The sequence below is a fragment of the Gossypium hirsutum genome, chromosome A07 (assembly GCF_007990345.1).
Source record: "Gossypium hirsutum isolate 1008001.06 chromosome A07, Gossypium_hirsutum_v2.1, whole genome shotgun sequence".
Lineage (NCBI taxonomy): Eukaryota > Viridiplantae > Streptophyta > Magnoliopsida > Malvales > Malvaceae > Gossypium > Gossypium hirsutum.
The window spans coordinates 97,058,475-97,069,072 of NC_053430.1; the positions used below are offsets into that span (position 1 = coordinate 97,058,475).

General features: G+C 29.6%; 2 protein-coding genes across 4 annotated transcripts; one reads left to right on the forward strand and one right to left on the reverse strand.

The window, feature by feature from the left end:
• The first annotated feature begins 1,832 nt into the window (after positions 1-1,832).
• On the forward strand, positions 1,833-4,921 carry LOC107955594 (CASP-like protein 4A1). Of its 2 annotated transcripts, XM_016891388.2 has the most exons (4): positions 1,833-2,382; positions 2,509-2,566; positions 2,667-2,802; positions 4,521-4,921. In XM_016891388.2, exons 1-4 carry the CDS (start codon positions 1,959-1,961, stop codon positions 4,713-4,715), a joined length of 813 nt encoding a protein of 270 aa, XP_016746877.2. In that variant the 5' UTR covers positions 1,833-1,958; the 3' UTR covers positions 4,716-4,921. The 2 variants fall into 2 exon arrangements, with proteins under 2 accessions (XP_016746877.2, XP_016746876.2); XM_016891387.2 differs by having other exon boundaries at positions 1,833-2,566.
• A 636-nt stretch (positions 4,922-5,557) lies between these two features.
• LOC107956898 (2-methylene-furan-3-one reductase) lies at positions 5,558-7,626 on the reverse strand. 2 transcript variants are annotated; one of them, XM_041116813.1, is made up of 5 exons: positions 7,398-7,611; positions 6,991-7,314; positions 6,759-6,918; positions 6,388-6,536; positions 5,558-5,802 (listed from the first exon to the last, which is right to left on the reverse strand). In XM_041116813.1, exons 1-5 carry the CDS (start codon positions 7,599-7,601, stop codon positions 5,767-5,769), a joined length of 873 nt encoding a protein of 290 aa, XP_040972747.1. In that variant the 5' UTR covers positions 7,602-7,611; the 3' UTR covers positions 5,558-5,766. The 2 variants fall into 2 exon arrangements, with proteins under 2 accessions (XP_040972747.1, XP_016747871.2); XM_016892382.2 differs by lacking the exon at positions 5,558-5,802 and having other exon boundaries at positions 6,141-6,536; positions 7,398-7,626.
• Between the last annotated feature and the right edge of the window lie 2,972 nt (positions 7,627-10,598).

The window sequence follows — 10,598 nt, forward strand, 5'->3', positions numbered from 1 at the left end:
GACTTTGTGTACTCAATGACGATGAGTTGAAGTGAGACATCCTTCATGAATTACATAATAGTTTGTATGTGATGCACCTTGGAAGCACTAAGATGTACAATTATTTGAAGCCTTATTATTGGTGGTCTAACATGAAAAGGAAAATAGTTGAGATTGTAACTAAATGTTTAACTTGTCAGAAAGTGAAGGCAAAATATCAAATACCTATTGGAAAAAATCCAGTTTGAAAATAGTTTTCTTGCACAGCGAAAAATAAAAAATTTGAAAACCAACCCGATTTGTGATATTTATAGAAATAAATCTTAGACCAAAATCGTACATGTGTTTTCAGATAGATGGATCCTTGTCGTTCTATTCTTATACCACGAAATGTTTTGCCTGTAGGCTCAAATTAATTGAATTAAAACACAGAACTAGAAATTCTTTTCTTTTATGTGGAAAGAAAAATTTTCTTCTCAAATGCAAAACTGGTAGAACAGTTATTCCAGAAAATATGTTTAATTCTAAGAGAACAAAAGTCTCTCTATTTTCGGCCAGAATAATGATATCTTAAAGTTCTATTAATAGCCCTACTGATGTCATCTATTTATCGGAAGAGAAGGTAAAACCCTTATTGAATTGTCGAAATTTATTTCAACTAGAAAAAAACTTTCTACTTAGAGTAGGATTAGGGTGGACGACATCTCCTAGTATTCCTACTAGGGTTGTCGCCCCTCCATATTCCATGAGGGATTTTAGGTCTCTCTCACATTGAGTCCAATTACGAGTACTTCTTGAATTTTTCGACCCAATACTTTGTAACCTGATCCAACTCAATTTTATTTTTCTATTTTCCAAAATAAACTTTAATATTTATATTCAATTAAATAATTTTCTCATCCCAATTTTATCCCCGGTAAATTTATAATGATTTTACCTTGGTAAAATTTCTGAAAAAATATATTTAATATTTCACCATTCAACTTATTCACTATGACCGAATGATATATTTTCATTTTCGGGCCTTAAAATAGCTCAAAAACATAAACTCATTCTTCCAATCATTTTTGAGTAATTCATGTTCATTTGCAAATGAATCATTTCTCATTTTTATTTCCATTTTTATTTTTGAGAAAACCACATTTATTTTCAAATGATTCTATTTAAATATTAAAAAAATTGATATCGTTACTTTTAAATACCAAAATATATATATTTGTCAAATACATATACCAAATTAACAAAAAAAAATAACACAAAGTATTTGTTAAAAAATGTTAAAACTCTTTAATACCATACTTAAATAGCAATGTACATTTACATATATTGTACAACATAAGATGATTCTCAAAAAATAAAAGGTACTGTTAAAAGATGGCCAGGTGAAGTGCAAGAAAGTACTAGGAAATAACGCTGATGTTTTCTTGGTATCTTTTTTAAATTTTACTATTAGTCCTTATATTTTATAAAAGTTATGAATTTAATCTTTAAATTTATATTTAATTAATTGTGATCTTTATATTTTTTAAAATTTAAAATTTCAGTCATCATCAAACAATAATTGTTGCATTCACTGAGTTATGCTATTTTCAAGATTTGATGCACCAAACATATTATCAAATATGTATTCTACTTTATTTTTTCTACATATTAGTGACTAAAAATCTAGTTAATGGATAAACAATCACGTGTCAGACATTAAAATTTTGAATTTTGAAAAATATGAACATAATTTATAATTCTTCGCATAGTAATATTAATTGAATTTAACCAAATAGATTAAAGTATAGGAACTAAAATTAATCAAATAAAAATATGACTAAATCCATAATTTACACAAAGTACAATGAGTAATAGCAGAATTTGACTTTTTTCCTCATAGCCTATCCCCTCCCTCTCCCAATAGATCCCCCAAACCCAGTTTTTCTTTCAAAGTCTAAACCCTGAAAACTCAATCAATCAATCTACCTTGTTCAATAATGGAGGAGGACCAAAATCATCACCAAAAACAAGAAGAAGAAGCACAGCATAGACAACATCAAGATCAGAATCATGAAGAAAAAGACCAACAACCACAGAAACATGAAGAACGAGTAGAAGGACCTGAGCAGAAAAGCCCCACAGTTTCACAATCTCCATTAACCCAAAAAACCACTCAGTCACCACCATCTTATCATTCCCCTATTGATTCTCCCCTCTCATCTTGTAATTCTCCTCTCAGTCATGGCTTTTCTCCATCACCAACAACGACAACGGCAGCAGTATCTCATCCTTCTGAACCCAACTCCAAGCCACCATCTGCAGTGGTTTCCAGGGCGGAGCTCACATCTAGAGATCAATCAACCACAACAACTACTACCGTTGAACTTGAAGAACAGACAGAAAAACTGGGTTCTGGTAGTGGTAAAAAATTGAGGCCTGATTTATCTATATTAAGAAGAACCAAAAGAGATAAGATGATTAAAAAGACTTTATTGGGATTTAGAATTTCTGGGTTTGTTTTTTGTTTGGTTTCTTTCTCTGTTTTAGCTGCTGATAAAAATCAAGGTTGGGCTCTTGATTCTTTCTACCGCTACAAGGAATTCAGGTTTGCTTTTTTTCTTTTATTCGATCATTGATTCAGCCATTGGTTTTAGTGATGTTCTTATCAAATCCATTGTTCAATTTGGTGTTTAATTGAATTGTAGGTTTTGTATGGCAGTGAACGTGATTGGATTTGTATACTCTGGGTTTCAAGCATATGATGTCGCCTTTCAATTGACCTCCGGCAAACAAAAACCTCGGAGTGATCTCCGGTTTTATTTAGATTTCATTTTGGATCAGGTAATTCTTCTTTCGAATTTTTTGGACTGGGGTACTAGTGTAAGATATAGTGTTATATACAACATTGTTTGAACCGGACCAGATTGACTGGTCGGCCGATTAAACCGGAAACGGCTAAGATATGGATCCGAAAAGTAGCTTTGAACCTGTTAGAGCGGCTAAAAATCATGAACCAGCGGTTGAACTGGTGGCCTGATTGGTTCGGCTATCGGTTCAGTTTAAAAAATATTGGTTATATATGGGTAAAAGTATCATGGAGGTATTTGTATTAGGAGTCAGATTAAATTTGCAGCATCTGCTAAAAAAAATAGTCAAATTAGTCTGTGTTAAAAATTTCATCCACTTCTACTCTTAAAAAATAGTTCTTATACATCAATGTAAGATACACTTGACATTTTTTTGGATATTCTGTCACTCACACCAGTTTTAAACAGTACAAATGGATGAAATTTTAACAAAAATGATAAATTTGTCCTTTTTTTGGTAGAGAGGGCAAAATGCGATCTGACTCTTAATATACAGATTATCATAATACTTTTACCTTATATTCGTGTTCTAGATTGTATCCCTTATCAACGTTTGTACGAGTTGGGATAGGAATACTTTAGAGAAAATGAAAAATCTGGGTTTGATGGTAATTTAGGGGACCATCCACAACCTAAATAGGTGGGTGGCGGATGACTCCAATTAGCAATCACCAGTTTCTTGTTAGACACACAATTGGTGCATATTTGGAGCAAGTTAGGTTAGTTGGAAAACCTTTTCTGGGATCACCTTTTTAATGCCTTTTCTCTGTGATAATGCTGCCTTTTACTTTCTCTCTATTTTGTTTCCTACATGATATTGGGCTTGAATAAAAGTTGGTACCTTTTTCCAAAGTGGAGAATTTGGGGAGTTAACTTTTGTACTTTCAAAATGCTTGATTTGCAAGGAATGGTCTGTAAATATCACATGCCCTTTAGAGGATTGTACTCTTTGAATATATGTTGGACATGGGTATTGGACGTAATATGTTACTCTAACTCAAAAGTGAGTGTTTGATATGAGTATGTGTCTGACACAGTTGCATTGAATACGGACACTAAAAAACGAAAAGTTAGTGTAGCATAGATGTTAAGATACCACCCACAAAACAGACAAGGTGCTTTGTTATGTTCTTTTCTCCTTTCTGTTTCTTTTTTATAGCATATTTTGTCAAACAAATCTTTATCTATAGTGGCTAAAAGACTAGATTCTTTGTCCATTAAAGATGCTCGGCCTGAAACTTGTCTAGATAGAAAGTTCAGACAACACATGAATGGTCAAAGTACTATGGAGGCCCTTGTACTACGAGTTTGATTGCATTTTGCCTTTTTTTACTCAAGAAATGGGTAAATTAGTCGGTGTATGTTAGATCAAAGTGCAAATTGATCTTTTTTGTTAAAAATTACATCTATTTTTACAGTTAAAAATTAGCTTAGTTGACAGAATAGAGGGGGAAATGGATGAAAATTTTAATAGAATGGCAAGTTTACTCTTTAATCTAATGTACAGGGGTTAATTTGTCTATTTTTTCAGTAAGAAAAAAATATAATCCGACTTCTAATACAAGGGCCTCCATGGTTCTTTTAACTACATGGGATTGAACTTGGTTTTTCTTGGTATTAACATGATTAATTATCTGTTTGCCGAAGCTTTTAAACAAATGAAGCACCGAACCTATTCATTCAATTTTGCAGATCTTGGCTTATCTTCACATTTCGGCATCGTCTTCGGCTGCCGTTCGAGTTGATGATTGGGAATCCAACTGGGGAAACGACAAGTTCCCGGAGATGGCAAGGGCGTCCGTGGCATTGTCTCTGGTAGCATTCATTGCCTTGGCTTTAAGCTCACTTGTCTCTGGTTATAATCTTTGTACTTCCAAATCTATCTAGCCAATAATATACCTTCTGGGGTATATATATACATATAAATATAGCTTTGAAGAAGAATTTGAACCTGATGGCTGGGATTGTGGGTTTATAGAATAGTGCATGCCATACATTGAATTTTGTACAGAAAGTTAAGCTTTGTTTTCAATTGAATTATGTATGAAATGAAACAAAGATGTTGAATGATTTCAATCAATTTGGTTATCAGATCTTTCTCAAGTTATTGTTTAAATTAAATGCATTAAGTGATAATATTTAAATAATTAGTATGTTATAAGCCTTCATATTTTGATAAATATTATTAGTAAAATAATTATAACTATAATTTTTTTTATTTTTATTTGAGATAAAAAATTTATTTGATAAAAACAAAACCTATAAAATAATACTAAAAACTAATATTTTTCGATAATTCATATGTTTATTGATTAAAAATTCGTTGTTAATGCATCTAGTTATAGTGTTAAAATTATATATAATTAATTTAAAATAATAAGTGTAATTTAATAAAATATTAATAATAAAATTAATATAATTATTATATATTCATATATTTTTATGAAAACTAACGATTGAAATATTATTAAATAAATTAATTATAATTATTTTTTGTAACATATTTATTGGTTCCATCATTTGTCCAAATCATGTAAAACTATACAGGCACATAGTAAAATATTAAAATTTGAATTTATACTAATATAAAACTCAATTATTAATATTTTAATAATTTAGTAATTATATTTTATTTTTCATTCATTTAAATTATATATGTCAAATTTTGAGTAAATTTAAAATGTCTAATTATTTTTTTTTACAAAGAAAAACCTTTCAACTTATAATTATCTATTAATAAAGACAATATTTTAGATTAATATGATAAAAATATCAAATTAATTAAAAATTTTGCATACATAATAAATTCAACAATCAAATTGTTAAAATATCAAAATAGAAGTGAATCCACAGACAAAGATGAGGAAAACATTCTTCATTTTATTACATGAAACCAATTGGTAATATCCGATAACTCTTTCGTCACAGTTGTGAATCTCTAATATAGAGAAATAATTGTGTGAAACAGTGACGCCTGAAAAAAAGTCAAATTCAAATTAAAATACTGAAATTCAGGATAAAATGCTGAAATTCAAGATAAGAGTACTGATGTGGCATAAAACTATTAGAAATGGATACAGATGACGTGGCGTCACTGTTTCATACAATTCTTTCCCCTCTAATATATAGTGTTTATATATATACAAGTACCATGGCAATTTTATATTAGAAGTCAGATTGTATTTTATCCCATTTACTTAGAAAATGAGTAAATTAATTTATATATGTTAGATCAAAAAGTAAATTGGTCATTTCTTTTAATAGTAGAAATGAATAAAAAAATTTAATAAAATAATCAGTTTGCTCTTTGGTTTAATGTATATCAACTAATTTATTTATTTTTTGAATAGAAAAACAAAATGTAATTTAATTTTTAATACAAAAACCTTTATGATACTTTCATCTGTGTATATATTTAGGAATTGCATTTAAATTAATTATCTTGTTGGATTGGATGTATGACAACTTTTCCAGCAACCCTGCCAGTGTCAACATATGCAAGTCCTTCAAGTGTTTGAGAGAAAGGATAGATGCCTTTGGGATCAATAATAGCCTTCACCTGTCCACTTTCCAAGTAAGGATTCAATTTCTCCAAATCAGCCCCATTTGAAGTGACTATAAACTTAAATGCTGGCACAGTCACTGCACCACTCACTGTCACAACTTTCCCACCTTCCTTCATTGCCTTCACTGCCCTTTCACATTGCCCTATTTTTTCGTACACAAATTATACTTGTTAAATATATGATAAATTCGAGCTTAATCTAGTTGGATTATGTTGTCAACTTATCAAGTAGAAAAAATTTTGTTCAAAGAGCAACAATAGTCTTATTATAGGCTCGTGGCTTAATTTAAAGTTTAAATTCCAACATATACAACATTTTTCGATTCTCAAACTAAATTTGAAAGTAAAAGAACCTAGGATCTTACCGACACAGTCATATACAACATCAAATTTCTCAGGGAGATCTTCAAAATTTTCCTTGGTGTAATCAACTGCTAAATCAGCACCCAAATTCCTCAACAACTCTAGTTTTCCTGTGCTAGCAGTAGCCACAACTCTTGATGCTCCGAATACATGCTTGGCCAGCTGATTCAATAATACAAATTTATCATACCACAAAGGGAATACAATCATTTAGTAATGTTGACATAAACGTACCTGAATGACCATGCTGCCAACTGCACCAGCGCCTCCCAACACAAGAATGGATTGACCAGCGGTGAACTCGCATCGTTGAAGGCCTTCGTAAGCCGTTCCGATGGCGACCGGCAGTGAAGCAGCCTCGGCAAAGCTGAGATTCTTGGGTTTGGGAGCCAATAGCCGCTCTTCAACCGCCGTGTATTCGGCCAAAGTGCCGTATTGTTTGGGATGATCCAAGGCTTTCTCATGGATGTTACCATATACTTCATCACCTACCTTTAAGTTCTTTACTTGGCTTCCTACTTTCACCACCACACCAGCTACATCGTACCCTGGAACTGTCTGGAAAAACAAAAATAAAACAATATATCCATATCAGACACTTAACTGAGTTTAGGTTACAGCAGTAATGTAAGAAAACTTACGGGAAAAGGACATTCAGCGTGAACAAAAATGCCAATCATCCTTTTATTATCAACTGGATTAAGCCCCGAAGCCATGACCTTAACAAGAACTTGATCTTCCTTCAATTCAGGAACAACAACATCGGACTTGAGTTTCAGAACATCTTCAGGTTTCCCATGTTGTCCATAAATCCAAGCTTTCATTGTACATGGAACATTCTCCATCTCTTTTATGTTATTGAGAAATAGATAATTTGTTGTTTTATTCTTCTGGTAAGTATTTATAGGAGGATGAATGCGGTTTAATCATATTAAACAAATTCAAAATAATCACGTAAGGGAGAATGAATTTGACCATCTATTGGAAGATTATACAAACGAAATAGTTCATTATGGCTAATGCAATGGTTGACGTCATATATTCATATTGGAAGGACCTACTTATTCAAATAGTCAAATTTCATATTTTATTGATGTTAAATTTGAACATTTTAGCAATTCAATTTTACCAGTATAAAATTCAACTAGTTTTATATATATAATTTTTTTATTAATATTTAATAATTTAATTATTGAATTTATGAGTAATTTTATATTATTTTATAATTTCAATGGAATGTGATTTTTTGAAATGTGATTACCATGATAATTACTTTGTAACGTTTGGTATACATCATAAGGTATTAATTAAAATTTTAGAAAAAATATATTATCATACGTTTGATTCATAAAGTACTTTCTTAGGAATGTAATAATAATTTACGAATTTAACCTTATTAAATAAAAGATAATATTCATGTATTTAATTTTTTTTATAATAAACTTTATTCTTAACAAATCTTTGGATCAAATATTTAATAATAATATTTAATTGATATTTTTAAATCTTTTAATTTATAATATTAATTGAAAGCAAAATTGTTTTAAATTTATTCTACATATATTTTCTAAATATAATAATGTTTTGGAATAAATTAAAAAAATATGTAATAGAAAAACCCGAGTAGTAGGACTAAGGAAGAATACAATAACTTTTTTTTTTTAAAAAAAATATTAATAGATTTATACCTAAACCAATATAAAATAGGGTTAATTTTTTTTAACTTTTCAATCTACATGAGAAAATAACTTTCTCACTTTTTATCATAAGAATTATACTGCCATATTCATAGGAAAATAATTGCCAAAAAAAAAGTAAATAAAATTTAATATATCAAACATTGGAATAACTTTTCAACCGATTAAATTTCAAAAAAACTAACTATTTTCTATCATACCAAACACTACTTAATGTGATCCATAACTTTCTTTCTTTTTTAGTTATTATATGATAATGATCAGATTTGGGTTTTGATTCTCTTACTATGCTTACATTCTTATCCTCTCTTGATATCTCTATAATTTCATCTTTATACTTTATTGGCTAATTTTTTTTTTGTGAACAATTAAAAAACCCAATTGAGTTTATGGAAAACAAGTGCATCTAATTCAGCTGTTAGTGACCCAAAAATAATAAATTAGTACATATAGTTTATAGAAACATTATTTAACAGATTTAATTATTAATCGCACTGATATGACTAATGAAAGTTATTAGAAGCTGCCACGTCAATAAAAAATTATTTTAAAAAAAATAACAAAAATGTGCATAAAAAACTTTAAAAATTATAAAAAATATTAATAATTAATAATTATTAACTTTGGAGATACATTGCACTCTCAAGGGGAAGGCTCAGGTTAGAACTTTGGATATGACATTGTTGGGAGTGGCAGCCACGAACCCTGAACATAGACTGTAAAAAGAATGCCTATATACTTACATATTTAAATTTAAAAACAAAATAAATCTAAGTATAAAATTTAAGTGTAAAAGTGAGGAAGTAAAAATAAAATTCCTTTTCAATAACCAAAAATTAAGTTAACCTTATAAAACAACACAACAACAAACATAGAAATTCAACAAAACCGACGAGTAAAGTAAATAGAGTTCAAAACAATCACAACAATAGACCATCACCTCCAAACATGAACAATGAAGAAAAAACACCACAAATCATATCTCCTGCCCGCCAATCTCACATAGTTGACCAAGTTGTCGAAATCGGATTATATCTTTTATTAATATTTTAATTTACAAATAATGTATAAATCTCTCATAAAGTAATGACCCGATTTTCAGCATGTCGAAAAGTTTGAATTTTAAAATTTAAAGTTTTATTAAATTGAGACATCCCGATGATTATTATGATTTGAGCATGGAATTAATAATCAGAAATATAAAATGATTGGTTTGAATTATTAAAAGAAATAGTACATAGATTAAATTAAATTGTATAGTGATTGGAATTTGATTTGGAATGTTTTAAAGCCTTTTAAGTAGCAACTAAGCCAAGGATTAATTAGCAAATAAAGCATATTTGATAAATGTTAGTGGCTTTACTTTATTCCAACCGTCCATCTCCATTAATTTTAACCTAACTAAATCCTAGCCATTCATTAATAAATTAACTAAGCTAATTATTAAGTTAGGTCATGTATAATATGGTTGTGAGTGGGGGAGAGAAACCATTATTTTTCCTTTTTTTCAACATTCAACCGAACCATGGAGAAAGAATGAAAGCTTTAAGTTGCTTATGACTAGGTAAGTAAACTATGTCTTATACCTTGATAATAAGTTGAACTTTGAATTATAGAATAATAGTGAGAATATTTGATGTTGATATAAGTTAGTAATGCTATCATGATAGTTATTGACACGAATGAATGTTAGACAAAACACGTTAGTGAACAAAATAAATTAAATATAAAAAAATACATATGAAATAAAATATAAATAGAATAATTTATAATTAATTTATCAAATACGAAAATCAAATAAAACCATAATAAACAGTTGAAATAAAGGAGAATCAGGATTTAACGAACATCGAGACCTATGAAACACAATTTCTTTAAGATAGATTCGGTCACTCTTACGATACTTGGAGAAACGTTGGTCGAATGTCTCCTAGAATACAACCACAATAATGATCAAAGTAGTAGCACCTCTACAACAATCAACGAACGGACTTTGCCTTTTTCTATCACTAGAATGTTTTAGAAATACCGAGAGGCAAAAAGAAGAATTTTGAAATCAACATAATTTCTTATACGGAAATTATTAGAATGTAGGTTTAATCCTCCAGAATACACAACCAATCTGCCATTAAGGGGCCAAAAATT